Source organism: Acanthochromis polyacanthus, chromosome 1 (assembly GCF_021347895.1).
Source record: "Acanthochromis polyacanthus isolate Apoly-LR-REF ecotype Palm Island chromosome 1, KAUST_Apoly_ChrSc, whole genome shotgun sequence".
Classification (NCBI taxonomy): Eukaryota; Metazoa; Chordata; class Actinopteri; family Pomacentridae; genus Acanthochromis; species Acanthochromis polyacanthus.
In genome coordinates, this window is record NC_067113.1 from 7,754,108 (window position 1) to 7,776,184 (window position 22,077).

General features: G+C 41.1%; 2 protein-coding genes across 5 annotated transcripts; one reads left to right on the forward strand and one right to left on the reverse strand.

Moving 5' to 3' along the window:
- The first annotated feature begins 3,055 nt into the window (after positions 1–3,055).
- LOC127534032 (uncharacterized) lies at positions 3,056–9,202 on the forward strand. 3 transcript variants are annotated; one of them, XR_007941954.1, is made up of 9 exons: positions 3,264–3,686; positions 4,570–5,188; positions 5,409–5,809; positions 5,878–5,954; positions 6,028–6,205; positions 6,314–6,387; positions 6,924–7,039; positions 7,341–7,465; positions 8,138–9,202. XR_007941954.1 is itself a non-coding variant. In XM_051948239.1 (8 exons), the coding sequence occupies exons 6-8, from the start codon at positions 6,930–6,932 to the stop codon at positions 9,079–9,081; spliced, it is 1,179 nt and encodes a 392-aa protein (XP_051804199.1). In that variant the 5' UTR covers positions 3,056–3,686; positions 4,570–5,188; positions 5,409–5,954; positions 6,028–6,205; positions 6,314–6,387; positions 6,924–6,929; the 3' UTR covers positions 9,082–9,202. The 3 variants fall into 3 exon arrangements, 2 of the variants coding, with proteins under 2 accessions (XP_051804199.1, XP_051804201.1); XM_051948239.1 differs by having other exon boundaries at positions 3,056–3,686; positions 5,409–5,954; XM_051948241.1 differs by lacking the exons at positions 4,570–5,188; positions 5,409–5,809 and having other exon boundaries at positions 3,056–3,686.
- A 41-nt stretch (positions 9,203–9,243) lies between these two features.
- On the reverse strand, positions 9,244–11,894 carry LOC127530198 (probable ATP-dependent DNA helicase RecS). 2 transcript variants are annotated; one of them, XM_051948233.1, is made up of 3 exons: positions 11,247–11,894; positions 10,869–10,948; positions 9,244–10,521 (listed from the first exon to the last, which is right to left on the reverse strand). In XM_051948233.1, the coding sequence occupies exons 1-3, from the start codon at positions 11,708–11,710 to the stop codon at positions 9,311–9,313; spliced, it is 1,755 nt and encodes a 584-aa protein (XP_051804193.1). In that variant the 5' UTR covers positions 11,711–11,894; the 3' UTR covers positions 9,244–9,310. The 2 variants fall into 2 exon arrangements, with proteins under 2 accessions (XP_051804193.1, XP_051804196.1); XM_051948236.1 differs by lacking the exon at positions 11,247–11,894 and having other exon boundaries at positions 10,869–11,240.
- Positions 11,895–22,077: the final 10,183 nt, after the last annotated feature.

The window sequence follows — 22,077 nt, forward strand, 5'->3', positions numbered from 1 at the left end:
CAGGCAGGAGTGGGGGACCAGGCAGGAGTGGGGTTCCCGGACAGCTGGCTGCGTGGAGGCAGGAGAAAAAACAAGGTCAGAATAAAGCAGGAACTCAAACAGAAAATGTCAAAGGCTAGAGAGCAAACCGAACTGCATGGTTTCAGGTTCAATACTCTGGCAGGGAGTGGAAGGCTGAGCCGGTACTTATTGTAGAGGTGAGTCGTTAGTGAGATGATAGTCAGCTGTCCGGGAGCCGTGGAGGTAGTTGATTGCCTGAGTGGAGTCAGCTGAGAAGCTAGACTCCACTCAGGCACCGAGCTGTGGGAGGAGAGTCAGGGTAGAGAAGCGGATGGGAGACAACTAGACAGACAGACAGGGCAGAGGAACGGAACTGTGACACTCTCCTTCAACTCCACTGCTCTGAAGAGGAAGTTCTGCGGAGATTCACGGCTGTCCTGAGTGATGTTCACAAGCCGGTGATACAGGTCAGTAGAACTTTCTTCCTTGAAGTGTCCTTTGAGTATAGTTTTCGGTTGGGAGAGGGTGAGGTCACGTTTAATTTCAATCATGTCCCTGATGCTAAGGCCTGGACTGATAGCTTTGATGACTGCCTCCGTAATTTCCCTTTCACTGTGTCCCTTGTTCAGTCCCATATTGATCTGGTACATCAAGTTCGTGAATGACAGCTTATCTCGCTGACCCCTCTCCCCAATCTGTCCATGAATTCCCTCTTAATTGTTACCTCAGGAGGTCTGCCGGGTGGTAGCTGTATCCCAGCCTGCTGATCTGTTGGCTGGCTGGGTATGTTTCTTTCCACTTGTGCACTAAGACGCTTGATTTGCTCATTCATTGCTTGTGCAGATGACTGGAAATTCAGCTGTAACTCTGCATATTGTCTTCGAAGGGTTGCAAGTTCATCAACTGCTGAGTCTGTACCTGATGCACTCTCTGGCTTCAAGCCCCGATCTTGCTCCAACCCCTCCGTTAATTGTATCAGGTCCACCAGATATTGAGCTGCTACCTCACTGTCTTCAGTCTCAATCATATGGTCAAGATGGTTGTTGATAAGGTGAAGCAAACCATGTCTCTTGGTGTTCGTTCTGGGTGACACTTTAATTCTCCGGCACATTTCCATTAATTGCTGTCCATTCAGGTTAAGAAGCTTCTCGCCCAACCGATCCTGCAATTCTACCCGCGCCATCCTCTCCAAATATCCCTCCTTGGTCCACGTCGATACACGCCCGCTCCTCCTGGCTGGCTCACCAAATTATGTTACACACTTAGACAAAGGCAACAGGAAGTCTTCAGTGTGTGGTGGCATGAGGATCCACTTTTATTCTGCAAATCACAGAAACACAGCATCACACAGACAGCTCGCTAACACAACTTCTAATGCTACATGCGCTGTTCCTCAAATACACAGGACCCCAGGGCGGCTGCCCGCTTATGCACCGCACATCACACATAGCTGTGCCGGCTATTGCCTGTTTAATGTGTTACTGCTTTCTGAGTTATCTGTAATTAGTCCCGTGTTTGCAGTGCCTGAATTATCCTTAGCTGTTACCAAATGTCTGTAACTAAACATCATCAACAAGACATAGTTTAAACAACATATAGTGTAACTGTTATTAAACTAAATAGACTGACAAATGAAATTAAATGCATGAAATCAAACAATTTGGGGGGGGGGGGGGGGGGGGGGGGGGGGGCTCCCATTATATGTTCATGTGTCCCACAAAAACCATGTCCTGGTTCTGTTTCATTGTTGATGATGGCTGGTGGATCCTACAACAGTCAATGAAGTACTACAGTATGAATACAACTTGCTTGTGTTGAGATGCTTCACAATAATCGTGTTGAGTAAATTCTGCATAACTGTGTTTATTACATTTAAATTAATTGTGTTTATTGAAAATAACACAACCATTTTCATTACGTTTAACATAATTGTGTTAAGTAAAATCAACACAACTGCATGATGAAGCATTTAAGTAAGAAAGTTTGTTAATATTTACTGAAAAGCATGTAGGAGTAATTAGTTAACTTCACGACTTCCTATTTATTTAACCTAGTTTCGTGGGACCGGTTGACATAACTAAGTTAAGTAAATATGATGTTTCATTTCTTTGAGTGCAGGATGTGAGGGCCTGGACCTCCTCTAGGCTGACTCATCATTGTTGGTTATCAACCTCACCACGGCTGTGTCATCTGAAAAACTTGTATATGTGGTTTAAATTATGAGTTGAAAATCAGTCATGAGTGAAACCTGAAAATAAGAGTGGACAAACTTCAGGGATGCTATATTGAGTGTTGAGGATGCGGAGATGAGGTCTCCAGTTCTCACATGCTGTGGTCTGTACATTTAAATGATCAGAATGATTAAAAAAACTAAATGTTTCACGTATATGAAAGCATCTATCTGCATCAGTAGATTTACTTTTATTTGACCAGGATTTGAGCAATCTGTCATTTTTAACTCACCCAACACCCAGATTATGATAGCATTATAGCCTGTACAGCAGCTGCATGTGAAGAATGTATGTAACTGAAACTCCCTTGTCCCAGCTCCTCTCTATCACATGCAAAAAAAACAATTTAAAAAATCCAGCAGATGTGCTTCTTCAGTGGAACCTCTGTCTTATTAAGCTGCTGTTGTTGATGGACTGGAGACATCCTTTCAGGGTGTTTCTCAATCTGGCTAGTGAAGTTCTTTGTGGCATAATTGTAATTATCATCTTTTTCATCATTTTTGGATTGAAAATGGCTTGAATAGGACATATGGGACATCCTGTTGTCCCTAGAAGAAATAATGATCTCAAGGGCCTTTAGTCCTCAGTTTGCTATGAGTGCCGCTGATCTCCTGTCCATCAGGGATCTTTCCTCGGGCCTACGGGTGCTTTCTCTTAAATCCTTACTGCTATTATTCCAATATGTTTTCTGCTCAGCATAGCTTTTGTGTGTTGGTTCAGAATAAATAGCTTAATCAAAATGGAACTTCTTCCAATAATGTTCCCATTGTAAGAGGCAATCATCTGAACCAAATCAAAGGAAATTACATTACATAGTGTACCAATCTAGGCTGGCTACCACCAGCCTGAATCTCAAGTGAGATACAGGCTGGGTACCTGCTATTCATTTTCTTGTAGGGGTGGAGCAGTTTAAAATTTTCCACAGCCGTTGATTGGGCGCTGCATATGTCAGTCAGTCTGGGGCAGTTGAAGCTCACAGCCAATCGTGTCACTGCTAGCCGCTGACGTAAATGCAGAGCGACGGCAGCACCACGAAAAAGAATCATTGCTGTGTTTGCTCATGTGTTTGCTTCTTTCGCCATGTCGCCGGACGATTCTTGCCGTTTATGTAAAGTAAACATGAGGGAAAGTGGACCCCGTGTTTATGCACACTCCACAGATATGTTTGTGTCAAAAACAACGCCGACCATATCAGATAGGTTAGCGATGATGGACCTGATAGTCACCCCGGAGCCGGAGCAGTCAAACAGATGCTGCCAGCGCTGCACCTCCACACTCGGTCGGCTTGAAAAAGACTTTCCTTTATTCAGGCAATGGGAAGAGAACGTCCGGTTAAGCAGCGTATCGAAAAGACAACGTGAACCCACCCCGTCCAAGACACCGAGGACTTTGAAAAAGACCTGCCCAAACCCACCGAGTCCACTAGCTTGTTCCTTCGGAAACACGACAACAAAGGTAACGCTTCTTCTCAATTGTTCTCGTGTCTTTGATTAGATGCATGTTAAGTACATTAACTTAACCGTGCTACAATCTCACGATGAACAATGTAACGTTAGCAGTTGTTTAAGTCACTTTACTTGACTTATATGCCAATAAGAAATAACAAAGATAACGATTTGCAGTTTATATTGTTGTCTGAGACAATCTGGAGAGGGGAGGACATTTGAATCCACCCCCACAGTTGTCTGTTGCGGTAGATTCCAGCGCTTCACTCTTTTATTTGACCATAATGTCAACAATCCATCCCAAACCTGGTTGGGCCATAAAGTACACGTGTTTATTAATACATTACGTTTATTTATTCAATGATATAAACAGTCAATTTCTTCAAGACAATGCATTATCAATATCATGCCTATTTAAGTGCACTAAAACCTAATTGAGGTTTAAAATATTCAATACAATTAAAATGTAACCAATCCCAGAAGTGTTTGTTTTTGACAGCAAACAAGAATTGCTCACTAATACTTTGACTTTGTTAAAGTAGCCCTTGTAATTATATTGTTATTTGATAAGTTGACCTAGAGCACGCTCTTAATATTATTACTGTGACTTGAGTTGTGATAAACGGACCACTTATAATAAACAATATTTATCATCTATAGGCTGGCAAAAGGATTGAGTCCCTGAACTATGCCTACACTCTCTGCGCATGCTTTTTGTAATATGCACTGATCAAAAGAGTCAATTAGAAACTACTGTTAATCTCCCCAATCATAAAAAAACATAGCTTGATGACAACCATTTCTAAAATGACAAAAGCACTTCAACCATAACACTAATGTGTATGATGACACTAAGTGTATACTTTGTGTATAACTAAGAATATTTCTTTCAGGTTTCTATCAATTATCCAACTCAAACACTGACGAGGGAGTGCCATCCTGAGGAAGATCCCATAATTAAATCCATAGCTCTGAAGAGATGGAAAGAGGCTGCCAGTCATGCACTGAAGCATCGTCACCTGCAAGACGAAATCAAAGATGAAGTCATCAAGTTAATAAGAAAAGAATGCGATGTACTGTGCTCTCGCAAGTATGACTTCATTCTGTGGAAGTCTAAACCGGCAGACCTCAAGTCATTCTCCTTCAAATGTTTAAGAGATGACCTCCATCGGCTTGCTCCCTTTCTACTTTCATTTTTCAACTGTGTCACAAACAACAACGACTTAGCTAGCTGTACTGCTGCAGCCATTGCAATAAGAGGCAGAAAACCGCAGCTAGCAGCATTATCGTATTGGATCAACACAGTTCTCCAGTATGGCGGAGCAAAAAAGTCTGTCTTCAATCGCCTCTCAAAATTGTCGATCACCACATCCCATAGGAAAGCAGTTAAAAAGCAACACGAGTTGGCACTTGGCTGTGGGGCTGATTTTGTAGAATTTAAAAGTGGCTTGAAAGCTACAGACACTGAACTGTCAGAGGGATCAGAAAGCCTTGAGGACTTTCATCTCACAGGTGAGGGAGAACTGTACCCCACATGAAACACATTTACCTTGTCAGTTATATTTTGCTCCATTACTAATTTATAAATACATGTGTTGTGCATGGATAGAGAGTCTGATAGTCATTTTAACTATCTTGAATGAAATTCCAGAATAGGTGTATTTGTATATGTTTATCAATATGTACATGTGTTAATCTAATGTTCTTTAATACCAATTATGCTTTTAAACAGATGAAAACCTCACAACAGCCCCCAGACATGAAGAGAGTCCTGTGACCTGCCCACCATCATACCAAATAATTATGGACAACCTGGATTTTTTTGTACACACTCACAGCCAGTCCATCAACAACACCAACAAGAGTATACACTGGATACACCATCTTGCAGTCAAAGACCGTGTACCTACACATCACTTCTCTAACATCAAACCAACAACAGACATTCAACAGTACAATCTGAAATCCTCACTTCCTCAGCGGAGCACTCAGGCTTTAATGCGCAGGGAATTTATTGTTCTTGCCACTAGAATGCTGACAAAGTACATGTCAGTATTCGAAAGCTTTGGAGAGTCAGTGGTTAATCACATTCCTCATCAGTATTCCAGTGAAATGTCAGCAAGATCAACTGATGTAAGTTGGAACATATTGTATTTTTTCAACACTGCATACATCTCTGATGTACTCTTTCCTCTCTAAAGTTCCCCTTAGGCCTCTTTTTTAAAAATGAGAACCAGAGAGGTGACTTAGTGGAAGTCTTGAGAGAAATTCAGCAAGAGTAAGTAAAAAAGTAAATTAAGATCCGATCTGTATTGTATATGTATCTATTAATCTGTCCATCTATCCACCAGGCACATGCTCAAAGACGCTGATTGTGTGCAACACTTACTAATTGGAGGGGACCGTCTCACAGAGGCTAACTGTCGCAATGTGCAGTGGGGATTTTCAGACGCAGATACTAAGGAGGAAAGAATGGAGGGAATGCATTTTAAATTTGAGGACTGGCATGCTATCAGAGTTCTGTTTGAGGTGAACGACCATATCATAAACTATTTGGTTAATTGAAATTATATTTAAAGACAAACACAAGTAACAGTCCATATAACTACACATATGTGTTGCATGTTGACTTTGTAGATCCATCACAAGATCTTTTTCAAAGAGTCCACCACAGACCATGGCACACTATTTGCGAACATGACCAAGTTGAGGTAAGACTACAGACGTTGGCAATGCTGTATAAAGTACTTCTGGGAAAAGTTAAAATCACCAACTGAAAAGTAAATTAAGTAAATGTTCATTGTAATGTATTTTTCTAGAATTTTAAAAGCAGGAAAAGTAATTCAAAATATCACATCACATCCATGTACCTTGGCCACTTTTTTTTTTTTAAAGTAGACATCACAAATATGAGATGAAAAATATGAGGTAACATAAGGTCAACTCAAGAAACATCAGTTTAAAAACTTAAACCAGAAGATGCAAGGTCTACTGTGTTGTTGTAATGAGGAAGTACTCTGCAATAGTGTGCATTTTACTCTGGGAATATTATGAACTTAATGTGTAAGTTATGATTGTAGAATGTGTCTAAAATAATACTTAAGCTCAGTATTGAAGTATTTTTAAACTCATAACTACACCACATTGCTTCCTTATTATTGTGATCACTTACACATCGACAATTACATACAAACATTTGAAACTTTAAATTTTTTTGTGTATTAACAGTCTTTAATGCTTCCCACAGTTTCTGATGACTCAATCAACTGTGAACATGGCTGTTCTTTGTTCTGGGATGGGAAATGCAGACATCATGAATTCAGCTCTGCTGTTCCCGGGGATGTTGGTTGTGACATTGGCAGGGTATTGTGTTTTCAACTATGAATTGTATGAATGTGATGTTTGCTTGCTTACTTACATTATAAGTAATGTTATGATATTTAGTTTGAGAATGTGAGAGTCGAGTGCAGTAAGGGAGTGAGTGCATTGAGTGACTGAGTGCACTGACATAAGGTGCAGATGGGCAACAGAGAAAATTAACTGTTGCGCAGTGAGAAAATGAATGAGAAGTTTCCCTTACAAAGAATGTTCTTCAACTGCAGAAAGAAACACAAGACATTGATATATGTGACCTACACTACATTGACATAGTATGTCATCCCAGGTGCAGCGCTGCCAAGAGTGGACCTCATTCAGCATTCAATGCTTACAGGGACTTTGTGATCAAGGACACAACAGCCCTATTCCTAGCAGCTGTGATTGAGCATCTTGGTTTTCTTCATGTCACAGGTAAATCTGCAATTACCAGAAATTAAGCGGATGTTCATCCATTATTTTTTCAGTGATGCATGACAAAACTCTGTCCCACATTAGTACAAACATGTTAGCATTGGTTTGGAATACTCCTGATTACCTGGTCATATAATTAGAATGTCAACAAAAAGTTATTTTATGTCATTGAAAGCAAAATGAAACATGTATAAAGTATGCATTCATTCAACACAAATATATTTGTTATTTATTTAATTTTAATGATTTTAACCAACAAGTAAGTAAAATCATAATTCAGTCTGTTAAAAAAGATAGAACATTGCTTTGAAATTTACCAATAAAAAGTAGGATATTTAGAAATGTTGACCCACTATATGAACATAAAAAAATGAGCTCTTACAGCACTAAGTATATATGTTGTACATGATCATATTGTTCTTGTTCACAAGTTTTACTTGTCAGTCCTTTAAAAAAATAATTATATATATATATATATATTGCATTTAGTAATATTCTAATTATTGGACATGCCTATTTTTTAAAATAGTTTTCATTTTTTTCCAATTTAGATGATTAAACTATTATTTGAAATATATCTGTGTGGAATCAATGTTTAATTTACAAGTTTATCTTGAATGCCATTATGTAAATAAAATCAGGATATTTTCTATACTTTGTTTATCCTGTTAGATTGTCCTGAGTCCCTCATACCACAGCACATCAAGGAGGCCTCTCCAGAAGCAAGAAGATCATGGTTCAACAAATTAACAGCTGAAATTGTGGACAAATATGTTCTTCTTCCTGGCATCACAGAAGCTGCAGAGTCTGCTAGAAAAGCATCTGCAACACCGGTTCTAAAGAATCAGTTCCCATGTCGAATGGAGGGTTGTTCACGCACATTCACATATTACAAAAGCAGACTAACCCATGAACAGAAAATGCACAACCTGGTTATTCCAACTGACACCACCCCAGCCATCAGCTCAGATCGCGATCACAAGTATGAACACACTGTTGCCAGATTGGGTTTCAGCTTCATTCTTTTGGACTTTATGGATGCAGTAAAGGAAGGAGACGGCGAAAGGCTGATGCGTCTCTACACAGTTGCTCTGTTGTTTTACAAAGCATATGGACATACAAGCTATGCTTACAGTACGTTCATGCTTACTGTACAACTGAATGCCACGTTGTCTCCACAGGTTGCTCACAGTCTCATGTGGAACAGATTCTGGAGCACCAGGGGAGGCAAGGGACGAAACATTCCACTAGATTTGCATCTGGAGCACTTAAATGGATTTTTGAAATCTTTCCTGAAGGGCCTTGGGCCTAACCTAAATGAGACTTCAGCAGCCAGAATAAGCAGGTCCATTGCTGTCTTCAAAGAAATGATGGCCGGCACCGATTTGGAAATGGGAATATCGAGGCAAACTGGTGCTCATCATGTGGACATGACCAAAGACATCCTCACCTTGGTAGACACACTGCAAGAGGCAGAGCTTTTTAAACAAAAAGCAGGTCATGTCTATGCTGCCTTCCCTGGTTTCCAAAGAAACCTACTGTCAAAACTGGATCCAAAGGCACTTTGGAAGTGGATGATGAGCAAGCTCAGTGAATGGCGTAGTGTCCCTTTGTAAAGCTTTTGAGACGTTTCAATCATTATTGTTGGCATTGTAAATAGCTATATATTTAAACAAGCGATTTCTGTTTTAAATTTATTAACATTTTATTAAAACTATTTTTTCCTTCAAACCTTGATTTGGTTATTTGAGTTTTCAAGTGACACAATAAAGCATATATTGAGTTTAACAATAGAATTTTTATTCAAGGTGACATGGACAACAGTTATTTACATTAGTTCAGAAATTAATCTGAGAGGGGGAGCAAAGACAAGCCTGATGCAATGCTGCTTAATGACTTGGTAGTGTCTTCATCCTCATCCTGAAAATCAAAGTATCCGGTGAAGTCTATATCAGGTGGCAAATACAGTTCTTCACAAGTGTCTGGGAAGTCACACAAATCAAAGTCTTTAAACACTTTGTGAACGATCCGGAGAATTTCCTGGCCATGTTTTATGTCAAATACAGGAAGATTGCTCATAATGTCAGTTATGTTAAATATTTCAGGAAGGCTTTCAATAACTGTTTCAATTAGCACATTGCTGAAACCAGTGCAGAGTGAGACATTTGTGTACAGGTGTTCATCTGGTGGAATTAGACTGTCCCTATACTTCTCCAACAGCTCTTTGACCTGTCCCTGTTCATGCAATGTGACTTTTCTGCATCTGACAGGTGATAGATTCTTTTTTGACATTTCAAAACTGGGTGTAGCTACAGAGCAACAGTCAGAGTTACATTTGCATACTGTATGGCAAAAAGTACAGCAAGAATGTCCCGGCTTAATACTAGATACCTCTTCCTCAAAATGTGAATATAGGGCCTTCCTAAAACACCCATTTAGGCTTTCTTGAAGAACCGTCTTTGCTGCATTGTCAGTGTTGGCAACCTGTTTGTTTGCGTAAAGAACAGCATGAGCAGGAGAGCCATCTCTGCCTGCTCTTCCAACCTGCTGGAGAATGGCCTCTGGGTCCTCTGGTAAGCCATACATGATCACATGGGAGACCTTGGGGAAATTTAGGCCAACTCCAAGTGCTGTAGTTGCCACAGCCACTCTGCAGTTCCCTTCTCCGTTAATTGAAGACAGTACCCTACTCTTGTTTACAGGTAGAGTGTGGCTGTGAAACATCCCAATAAGGAGATTGTCACCTTTTTTCTCTTCGCCTACCCAGGCACTGTCCCCAAGTTCAGACTTCAGGTGGAGGAATACTCTTGTCACAGTGTTTATTGTACGGCAGTATATAATGACTGGTAACATATCCAGTCTTCTCTCTTTCAAGTTCTTCACCAGCCAGTCGAAGCAGTCTAGAGAGTCTGTCACAAGCCGCCTTACAGCAAGTCTAATGTTGGGTCTGTTGGGGCTAACAATAATGTTGACTGCATTCTGGAAGTGTAGCCGTCTTCTCACAATGTCTCTTGAGTGCAAATCAGCTGATGCAGTCAAAGCCAATACAGGTGTTCCTGAAGAAAAACATACACACATTCAATACCTCAATAACACTGAAATAATTTTCAGGGCAGGCAGATCACCACATTTTTGCAATATTTAATTACAGTGTATACATAGTATGATATTTAAGCAGTACTTTGAAAAGAGCTACTTTAAAATAAATAGAAGACAATACTTAATCACTGCTATATATATTGTAATGTCTTACTATAAGACATGGTTTTTAATGTGATACATCATTGAAAGGTTAAAACCTGTATATTTAGAGTATATATATATATGTATATCTAGAGATTAAGTCATCAGACTTTCATCTGTAGTACAAAATCACAGGTAGATAGTGTTACAGATTACCAACCTGGTTTGACGATTGCTCGAAGTTCCCCCAACCTTGCAAAGCTTTCTCTGAAGGCCTTTTGTCCTCTCCCCGCATTCCCCCTGTTTGAAAAGAGAAAAACACAGGTATAGCTTAGAAATGTTCAATATGTCCTAAGGAAGTATTTGGCGTGTGTATTTCACATTTTGTCACAATTCTGACTGGAGCTTCAACTACTTTAAATAAGTGGTTTGGATGTGCTCAGCAGAAGTTTAGACAGTAGATTTAAAGTGAAAAGTAAAACGCTATCTCTGCCACAGTAGGTACAGGTATAACGATATAAGTATTAAACACACCTCATCTTTCTACATACACACGCTCCCCTTCTGACACTAATTAGTTTATATTAATAACACTTACCACTTGTATGTAAGATGGACTTCATCCACGACGATGCCTATAAGGTTGGTCTTGTATGCTTCGGTGGATAGCACGTTCTCCCACTTGGCGCTTAGCCATGCCTCGGGGCTGCCAAACACCACCTGGTACCGGCAACTCTTTATGTCTTTTTCTTCCCCGAGGCCCAACTGAGTCGCAGAAATCCCGAGGTCGGCTGCTTCCTTTATCTGATCCTCTATCAAGGCAATCAATGGCGACACTACCACAACAACAGGGGTCTTGATAGATCCGATTTCCTTCGCAACTAACGGAGCTAACTGGTAAATTAGACTCTTGCCAAATCCCGTGGGCAGTAAAGCTAATACATCTTTCTTTTTGTTGACAAAAGCTTCTAAGGCCAAACGCTGTTCTTGTTTTAAAATAAACGGTCTTTCTAAACTATTCAGAACTCTGTCCAATGCTTGGTCGAACGCAGCCGCCGCCATCTTTTTTTGTTATGAACAACCCATCATGCATTGCGCGTAGTCGCTTAGTGTGCGTCATCGTCTAACTGTCCCTCCCCGTCCTGTGATTGGATCCCTGACTCAGGGACAAATTCAACCCCAGGTCGCCAGACTGCCTAGTAAACGAAATGACAATGAGTGCACAGGCAGTCTGGGTATTCCCAGACTAGTACCAATCTGCAATCTAAATCTCACAGAGATCTCGTACTGAGAGGCAGCCTCATTTTCCCAGAGACCTTCACAACGTTTTGTTGTCTCCTGTTGTTCTGTCCTCTGCAAAATAATCATGAGCATCTAATGCAGTATTAAGATAAGTGGTTGAACATTTCTGAAGATAAACATATAGACTCACATGGTCTTGGTCATGGGTACTTGATTTCCCTGGCTACTTCATCACCATAGCAACACCCTGTCAATGACTATTTACACTGATTGTAGTGATAGAACAACAAGCTCTAAATCCTAATTTTATCAACACTTCCCAGAAGATTACAAGGTGCTATTTCTTTGTGATTATAATGATTGAGATCAGCATGAATTTGTTTACTCTCTGTGTGACTCGCTGATATAATAATAATAGTCAAAACAATATTTTTTTGTTTGTAATGCACTTTTCATTCATCTGAGTCTCAAAGTACTACTACAAGACAATCTAAACTAGACCTAAAAACATCCATCCATCCATTTTCTTATTCTTACCTGGGGCTGGGTTGAGGAGACAGCAGGTGAAGCAGGCCATTCCAGATGTCCCTCCCTCCAGCAACACTTTCCAGCGCTTCCTTGTAGATCCCAAGGCGTTCCCAGGCCAAACGAGATATATAATCCCTCCAGCAAGTTCTGGGTCTACCTCCCAGGCAGATGCAGGTGCGGTGTGGTGCGTGTGCTAGTTGGGATTCAGTGAGGGATGGCACATCCTCTGACCGTCTGAACTGGAGGTGATGTCATCCCTCTGCCTTATATACCAGTTTTCATCAGTAGCTCAACCAACCCCCCGCTGACCCAGTACCCTGGCATCCAATCTTATCCTCATATTAGATAGATACGAGGGAAGGAAGCTCACACAGCGGGTTTAGTTACGTACAGCTCAACAGGTTTGCAGAAAAAACATATTCCGTCAGCTGCAAATCTGTATCGATCATCAGGAAATACTTTCTTTAGAGGAAAACGCTTCTGACAGCCGATTTAAATCCAAAACTCATAACCTGCTCCAGATCAGGTTAGCGCCTAAGTAAGTTACCATGGTGATCGAGCAGGTTAAAAGGGAAGCAACTTCATGATATTGCAAACTCTGACTTTAAGCTCATTATACCTCGCGAACCCGCTAATCTCACTTTGTAGTCCAGTCCTCTTGACCTCAAAGGTGAAGCCAACATGTCCACTTGCTTGTTTTCACAATTTCTGCTACTGTCCATCCCCACACCAGAGGTCCTTTGCCTTTCCTCCTGGTTTCAGTTTCTTGACTTCCACACCTACCTCACCTGTGTACTACTCCCCAATCAGCTCTTAGTAGCGGCAAATTTTCCTCAGTTGTTTGTCAGATTGTTGTATCAGTTTTGTTTTTGATTGTTTTGTTCCTGCCATCCTAACCTGTTTGTTTTTGCAGCCTGTACCTGCACTTGGGTCCTCCTTCTTGTTTTGACTGTACCCAAGTGATAGCAGTTGAATTTTAGATTTTTTTTTCCATGCACACTTCCCAGGTTTGGGCATTTGAGACTTATAAAATGTCTCCCCATTTGTGATCACATAACTCATGAACTTAAACTTAAGCCTTGATGTTCAAGATAGAATCCTTTATGGTACATACAGGTGCATCTATGAGTACCTGATGAATTACTGAATTGTTTCTAATATATTTCAATCATCAACACCGGACCTGCTGCAGTTATGAGAATCTAAATAAGTTTCTTCTACATGATGCCTAAATAAAAAGGCTGACAGTGGATGAGAACTATGGAAGTCAATGAACTCAGTTTTACTTATAAATCTCAAATGTTCAAGAACTGTATTGTCAAGTAAAATGTGTATATGAAATCATTCTTCCTCCCTGCAACATGGTTCAACAATGAGGAGAGTGTAATATGGGCTATTTTGACATTTTCACTCTGTGTTCGAGGTTGACTGAAAATGAGACAGAAGTCCATTTTGCAATAACAAGATAAAAGGGGATGTTTACTTAAGCCTGTTGCTAATTACGGTCATTTGTGCAATTTTTCAATTTAGAGTGATATTTACAAAAGACTAAAGATGTAAATGAGAACTGCCGCAGCTCATCTCATTTGCATAAAGTGTTGAAAAATAAGGTCTGATACCGGCTGTTCAGACATCATCCCACATGTCTGGAGCGCGATTTAGTGGAAGCCGAACATTTCCTGCTCGTCAACTTTAATACTGAATATTGGTTGATGGAGCTGCATGTCTTCATCCTGCAACAAGTAAGCTGTTAGTGAGGAAATATTTGTGAAAAAGCCTGATCAGTGATGAAATGGCATGAAAAATAAGCATTTTAAATTCAAGGAGAAACTTTGATGCTTATAAATGAAATAAGTAACGGCTAACTTATAGCTGTAACTGGCTGCATCAGTTATTTTGCTCTAGACTGGACTTGCTGAGTTCAAAACAGAAATAACTCATTCAGGCAGGATGCTAATGAAAAAAAATTAAGTTTTCTTATATGAAAGTTGTATGAAAGAGAGCCACTCATTGCGTTGCTGCCCTGTTGTTCTGAACTGAAGCTGAGAGGAAACTCTAATAAACTTTGAGATGTATCTATACCAACCCCCTCCATTAGTAAATAAGGAAAAATGCTGTTCATTTTAAAGGGCTAATGACATTAGATGGAATGTGAAAGGATAACTATGTTTTTGCAGTTGATCTTCTGACCATTCCTGAAAATTTAGTAAGTAATGTTGCTAACAGACAGACAGACAGACAGACAGACAGACAGACAGACAGACCAGCACCGATCGTCACATGGCTCTGCCACTTATCTTGGCAGACAACAGCTAACATGAGGTGCTGATAGATTCTCTCATCATACCCTGCTACTTGTTTCTCCACCTTTTCTGCATCTTCAGCGCAGCTCTAATTTTTACACTTCATGACAGAAGGTTTGTTAAACAAAAATAATTTTTAAAATCTGTGCATTTCCTCCTGAGCTCACAGACCGGCACCTGTGCATCCATCCATTTCTGCATCCCGCTGTGACTCCAAACACCTGCAGCCGGCGCACTACAAACAGTTCAACAGAACTGGTGTTTATTTTCACATATAGAGATGCTGAGTGACAAAGAGTGATATCTCCATGTGTGACACACAGCAGATTTTTTCATGCTCAGGTATGCACATGTGAAGGGGGGAAAAAAGCTGAGGACTTATTTTTCTCCCTCTCTTTCCTCCAGACTTTCCCTAGTCATTTACTACCAGCAGCATGTGGCAGCTGTGGAAAAGTAGCAGAGTAAATTGGGGACTGAGCTCACGGTGCACCTCCAGTGATTTCTTCAGGTGACAAGCCCCAAGGGCCAGAGAAGTGTGGGCTAATTCCAATGTGTGTGTATGTGGGGGCAAAGTAGTTTAGGGGAAGGTAAGCAAGTGAGTACAGCTGTGGTGTGGTTTAGTGTTCATCAGTCTGTGTGTTTATGTGTGGTTCGTGGAAGGATAACTGCCATTTGTATTCCATGATGCTACAGCAGACTCACACCAAAGGGTGCACACCCAGGGACACGAGTAATCACCCATGCACACATCCACACAAACAGTTTCAGGCCAAGAGCCAGTATTTTCAGGAGCCCATATTCCCTACAGGGCCCATAACAACATTATGATGTATTCTTCCCTGTCTTCCCCCAGCAGGCTGGGAAAAGAACAGATCCTTCTGAGGCAAAGGGTCAAACATCTTGTCATCCCCCCACACATCATCCCATTTCACCCACAAAGCACTGCCTCAACTGGGCCATCTATCTACGCACTAATAGTTGGTGAAGTGCATCGCCCCATTTGCTGTCCCTCATGACTCAACTGTCCCTGTAAGCTTCCCCATTTCCATTTCCTCCCTGCCCAGCCACTCCAGGGGCTTGTTGCATCTAGCGTGAATCTGTCACTGATGTGGTGTAGCGGGACTCAAGAGTTATGGCGAGCGAAGTTTAAACTCGGATCATGTACATAATTCAGGACTTTCGTAGTGGGATTTTTTTTTTTAATCTTTCCAGCCTTGAAACCCCCCCCCCCCCCCCCCCCCCCGCTTTTATCAAAACCTTCCATGGAAGCATTTCAGCAGAAACAAAAGTAGCAGCTGAATATTCCCTGGTTGGAAATTGCTGATGCAGGTGTTAAATGTGCAGTAGCCTTGTTTGTGTATCACATTTATCTGCTCACCGTACATGTTGCTTAGTGAAATGTCAATTTTCAGCTGCAGGATGTACTCTAAATAGATCTTGAGCAATCATTCTAATTAAAACTGTCATTTTCAGAGGTATTCTGTGAACTTACGGTACTGCAAAATTAATCTGGGCCTGCGTTTAGAAAGCATGTCAGAGTTGAGAACCAGTCCTAGGTGGCCTACAACTCTCAGAGTGACGCAGTTTTGGTCCTACTTTAAAGACGTGGAGTAAAAGAACATTGTCAAACTACACTTCAGTCAGTGGGAGATGTCATATCTTCTTTGAGAAAAACAACCTTTGCTGTTTCCACTTTGGGGTATCTGGAAAAACTGGGAGATAAACTATAATTCACTAATGCTATAGTGAATTATACAATAAATACATCAGAACAACTCAAAGTATATCAGTAACTCTAATTACTGTATGTGTGTGTTAGTCAGCACATATGACTTCATATAATGCATGTATCCTGATCCAGTTGTGAACAATATTTTTTGGGATCATGACTGCCCCTCCAGATTCCGCTGTAATAAATAGATCGATCCTTTATTTGATTCCACACCGGGAAAATGTTGTGTTTCATCAGCAAATAAAAATGTACCCCTCAGGTGTTGACCAAGATTCCCATCCTCCACTGGTATGAAGTATATTATGCCCCCATCTTCTCCACACACTTACAGCAACAGGTCAAAATTGGTGTTGTTTGGTTGTACTTTCTTTAACCTCAATAACCTCAAACAAACATTTCCAGTTGCTTGGAAGCTGGGTGTCCAGAGCTGTGCAGGATTCAGTGGGAATAATTCCTACTTAAAGAACTTATCCCAGGTGGTGAAAACAGCACAGGGAATTGTGGGAAATCCTCTTCCAGACCTGGACTCAATACATGCGGGCCGGGTCCAGAGGAAGGTTGACCCTATCCTCCCGGGAGGTGGACTGTTTGCTCCGCTTCCCTTGGACAAACAGTATAGAAACATAAAAACTCTGACCTCCAGACTGAAAAACAGTTTTTATTCAAGAGCTGTACAATCCATTCCCCCCCTACACACACAACAGACACACTATGTGCAATAAAGAACTGACTCTTGCACTGGAATGCACTTTACACTCATCCTACTGCTCATGTGCACTAACTCTGTTTACATATTTATGTCTTTTCAGTATTTTTAAAATTTTGTTTGGATATAGTGTGCCTTTTTTCTATTTTTCATCTATGGCTGGGAGTCACCAATCGCAATTTCGCTGTGTGGAAACACAATGACAATAAAGATTTTTGATTCTTACTTACAGAACTACTTCAGCTCAGGGACCTTCCAAGGCTTCAACAGGGCCGCTTAAGGAAACACGTTTTCTCTGTCTGGAGTCATTAAAGGAACTGCAGTAGATTTGCTTCGACCTTTCAGGTCATTGTCCTTGACAGCTAAGTCACGCTCACAAGGAGCATACAGCATGGAGTCAAGATGCTACCTCCACCTTACATTGCCTTTGGAATGGTCACGCATGGTGCTACATGCTCTACAAAAACAAACATCCTCCCTGCAGTGTTGTGAAGTGGTGCCCAGAGTGCTTTGCGGGGTTTCCCATTCATCAGTTCACACAGACAGTAACACACCAGTGGCCACAGAGATGCCATGCAAGGTGCCTGCCATCAGGAGCAACTTTGGTTTCAGTGACTTGCTCAAGGACACTCTGGCATTCAGAGAACCAACCTTGTGATTAGTGGACAGCCCACTCTATTACCTGAGCCACAGCCACCACTGTCAGTTCAAGACATGGACATCATGCTTCATGAACCATGATATAACTTCTTGAAACTTTTCACTGATACTCTGGGCCACTTCTGGGTTAGTAGACACAAGAGAATTCTTCGATCTACTGACAGTTGCAGACTAACTTGTGTCTAAACTTCTTTTTTAGATTGCTTTTTTACCTTTTCATCGTCATTGATTGGACTTCAGATTTGTTTAGTGTTGACTCCAATTGGATTTTGTTGATATCACAGGAGTTACTCTTCTGGATAAAATGGACCCAGATCTGTATGGATGTTAAAAGACATCACGCACATGCAAACATCACACTTTTTTGTTACACTGAGTCTTAATTCATATCATCAAAAGGAAATAGAGAGAGAAAAAAATAAAGCTTTATCAAATCAAATTCTTTGTGCAAATGAAGCAATTCCCCAAACAATCAGGAGGCAACTCACAAAGTGATGTGATTTTTTCATCTCTGGGAAACAAGCAATCAAAAACAAATAATGAGTACATTATTTTGTTTTGGAGCAAAACCAATTTATGTCATGTCTGAGTGAAAACACAGCTATTATAAAATCCTAAAATAAACAAAAATAATGAATGTGCTCGGTGCTGAAGTGCTGATGTCTCCTGACAGCATGTCTGAGTGTAAAAGTGTGTGTTCTGCTGTTACAGTTTAAATTAGTAGTGCTGCATCTCGGTCCTCTATGCAGCTGTTAGCCTTTCAGTTTCTTTCTAGCAGCTGATTTCTTTCCCCTATCGCCTCACTAATAACCACTCTTGACTGTCTACCTTCATGCCATCACCACGGGGCATAACATTTGGTCCTTGCCTTTCTCCCCTCTCATCCCTCTGTTCATCTAGACTTTTCCATCTGTCCCCACACCTGCCCTGGGAGGCACAAGCACAAGGCTGAACACCGTTAAAAGAATGTGACATGAGCCCTCCTTGTCGGCTGGGCTCTCTTTCTTTTAGCCTGTTCTGTTCTTCTCTCCTGCTGTCACTCTGTTTCTACCCTATCTTCTGCATCTTGTCTGTGTTGTCACATCTTTTTCACTTTGACTTACTTTGAGAAGTGGTTTGAAGACGTTCAGAGCTGCTACCCTCAAGGCTTTTGCTACAAGGGTTTTTCCCCAACTGCGTTACCATTACACTTTCATTTGTGTCATGTTATGTTTTGGTCACCAGATTTGATTACTTCAACTTAGTTTCTGAGTTATAATTTATTGTCATCATTTCTGACATGATCCTGAAGGTTATATTCCTGTATAAGTAGATTAAACAGCAATAATCCACTGACAAAAGATCTGGTGGTGGTGCGCAGTACCGGGAAAAGATGTTTATCAATTATTCATTCAAAAAAACTAAACAGAAAATGTCCTTGGCAAATATTGACAAAGCATTATAGTTGCTGAACTCATCTGAACATAACCCACAACTGGAGTTACTTGATTTAGGATCCAGGCTTTTTTGGTACAGAACAGATTTGTTAATTGTTGAAATGCAATTTGGGTCAAAAATAACTTCTGCTTCATAATTTTTATGAATACACAAATCAGGCATAACATTATGACCACCTGCTTAATATTGTGTTGGTCTCCTTTATGCTGCTAAATCTCCTCTGACCCAGTGGTTCATGGACTCAGGACCTCTGAGGATGTCCTGTGGCACTGGGATGGTGGCAGTGAAGGGTGGGACCTATCTAGATCTTATCCTGGAACATCCCACAGATGCTCAATAAGATTTGGATCGGGGGAGGGTGGAACCTTGGTGAACAGCTTAGCTCTGTTGTGTTCTCTGGGCCACTCCTGAGCAGTTTTTGTGGTCTGAAGGGGTGTGTCATGGACCCATCAACAACTTGGACCATGCGGTGTTAGTATTGTTATTCCAAACAAATAATCACCCACACAGTTTGGTTAAAAAAATGTTTATTTAGTTTCTTTGATTTACAATGTGCTGGTGTTACCAATTTGAGTTCACGCATTTTGGTTGCATATAGTCATAAGTTTATCAAATTAGCTTAAATGATTAATTCATTGTATCTTTGTTTCTGCTGCTCCACATGCTGCTGAGGTCCTGGCAAAAGGGGAGACAGAGTTTAAGGTAATCTTTTATGCTGGAAGACAGGAACTGGAAGGCGCCAACTCCCAGTGCTGCGAAGGGAAGAGCTGAAGGGTAGAGGCCTCAAGAAAAGCAGAATATGTGTATTTGTTTGAGTTTTGGGGTGGTATTGTTGGTTAATATGTATAGGTATTTGTCTTTAAGTGGTAGGTGGGTTTATTTTGGGAGTTTTATGGTGTGAAGAATAGGTTTTCTCCCCTTGTTGTGTATTGGTAGGCTAGCCTATGTGTATATATACCCCTCCTTTTGTGTTATTCACAAGGTCAGGTTTATTTAGTTCACACTTAAGTTGATCTTCTTGTTTGAGTGACCTCAGTTTATTTAAATTACAATTTCTGTTTATACTTTTTCTTTAATGTATTTTAATCCTTTTTGTAATCTTTAGTGATGGTGAGATGAAGCCTCATGAGGCATTGAACCACGTGAGCCGATTGGTTCGAGAATGGGTTCATTTCTTGAAGTTTTATGAGCACACGAAGCCACCTCGTGGCCAAGTGTATAATCACAGGCAGTTGTATCTGAATCACATGCCTGATGCATTGAGTTTTTGTCTGTTATGGCTGTTGGGAATGACTATGAATTACAAAAAATGCATGACCAAATAATTTCTGTACATAAATTATCACATATATGTATAATAAAATATTTGCTGAATCTATTCTATGTGTAAAATTTTTCCCAAAATGGTAGTATCATATGATGTGGCAGGTTGTGTAATGATGTTTTCTGTCACTTTAGGAAAATGGCATGGGCTTAAGCAGGCAGAGGACAGTGAGTGCTTATGGAACTAAGAAGAGAGCACTGAATATGCTTGTGTAACTTGGAGAATGATGTACAGGACAGGGAAGATTTTATTCATTTTTATTCAGAAATAACAGTTTCTCAACAATTTTAGGTTTTAAACGATTCCATTTCTTTGACACAAATTCTCCAGCCTTAGAGAACACTCTTTCACACGGTACGGACGATGCTGGCGTGCACAAAAACCTGGGCTTGCGCTAGCCGATCACCACGGCACCATTGGCGCATCGTTTTGCTGGATGGTGATCAAGATTCGGGTGGCTCCGACCATTTCCGACGCCTGCCGAGAGAAAAAGTTTGTTTTTCTTATAATATCGCATGGGCGTTTCGAAGAAAAAGTAAGTCGAACCCTTTTTTTGTTGGCTTTTGACTGCGCCATCCGGCGGGGCGATGCGCCAATGGCGCTGTGGCGATTGGCAAGCCCAGAAAACGCAAGAGCTAGTCTATATAAATTTGGGTACCGTAACATCTGTCTCTCCCAGTATTCCAGGGGGTTTTCCAGCCTGCTTATGTTTGGCTCGGACAGGTAGTGCTGGACCTCCACAGTGGCATCTGCTGTTACATTCTGAGTCTTTCTTGCTTCCATGACACTGGTGTTCAGACGATGCCACAGTTTGCTACCTAAGAAGAAACCACAGATCATGTTAGTAAGTGTTGTCATAGGAATAACTGATTACCTCCAGTGACGTCACGAGAGGTGGAAGCCTGGGGGATTTCTTCTCTGCTTTGTTCTGCCGTATAATGGTGGCACACTCAGCGGTCAGTTGCTTTACTGCTTCAGTGGCTTTCGTCTGGCTAAAAGATAAATGGTAAATGGTTGTATTTATATAGCGCTTTTATCCAAAGCGCTTTACATGATACGTCACATTCACCCATTCACACACTGATGGCTTACCATGAAGCTGCCATGCAAGGCACTAACCACGACCCACCAGGAGCAATTAGGGGTTCGGTGTCTTGCTCTGGGACACCTCGACATGAGCACGACAGGCCGAGGATCAAACCGGCAACCTTCCAGTTACAAGACGGCCACTCTACCCACTGAGCCACGCCACCAAGATCCTATAGTTTTAAATCTGGGGTCCAGGAGTGTAGCAAGGGACATGATGCTCATAGACTGTAAAGTGTACAGCTTCTCCCAAAGTTGCCTGATGAGCTGGTCTCCCATTTCTAATGCCACTGCAGGTGGCGGCTTTGTTATTTCCTCCTGAAGGGTTTGCTCCAGCATTTTCATGAGGGGGACTACTTTGGAGGCAGACACATTTTTCTCTGCTGACAGCTCTACAGTGGCATCATAGAA

Excerpts from the sequence above, each read along its gene's own strand:
- LOC127534032 (XM_051948239.1), top strand. The coding sequence starts at position 6,930 with ATGACTCAATCAACTGTGAACATGGCTGTTCTTTGTTCTGGGATGGGA. Across the intron at positions 7,040-7,340 it reads TTGGTTGTGACATTGGCAGG|GTGCAGCGCTGCCAAGAGTG; the intron begins GTATTGTGTTTT and ends ATGTCATCCCAG. Across the intron at positions 7,466-8,137 it reads TGGTTTTCTTCATGTCACAG|ATTGTCCTGAGTCCCTCATA; the intron begins GTAAATCTGCAA and ends TTATCCTGTTAG.
- LOC127530198 (XM_051948233.1), bottom strand. The coding sequence starts at position 11,710 with ATGGCGGCGGCTGCGTTCGACCAAGCATTGGACAGAGTTCTGAATAGT. Across the intron at positions 10,949-11,246 it reads GTCCATCTTACATACAAGTG|GGGGAATGCGGGGAGAGGAC; the intron begins GTAAGTGTTATT and ends CTTTTCAAACAG. Across the intron at positions 10,522-10,868 it reads TCGAGCAATCGTCAAACCAG|GAACACCTGTATTGGCTTTG; the intron begins GTTGGTAATCTG and ends GTTTTTCTTCAG.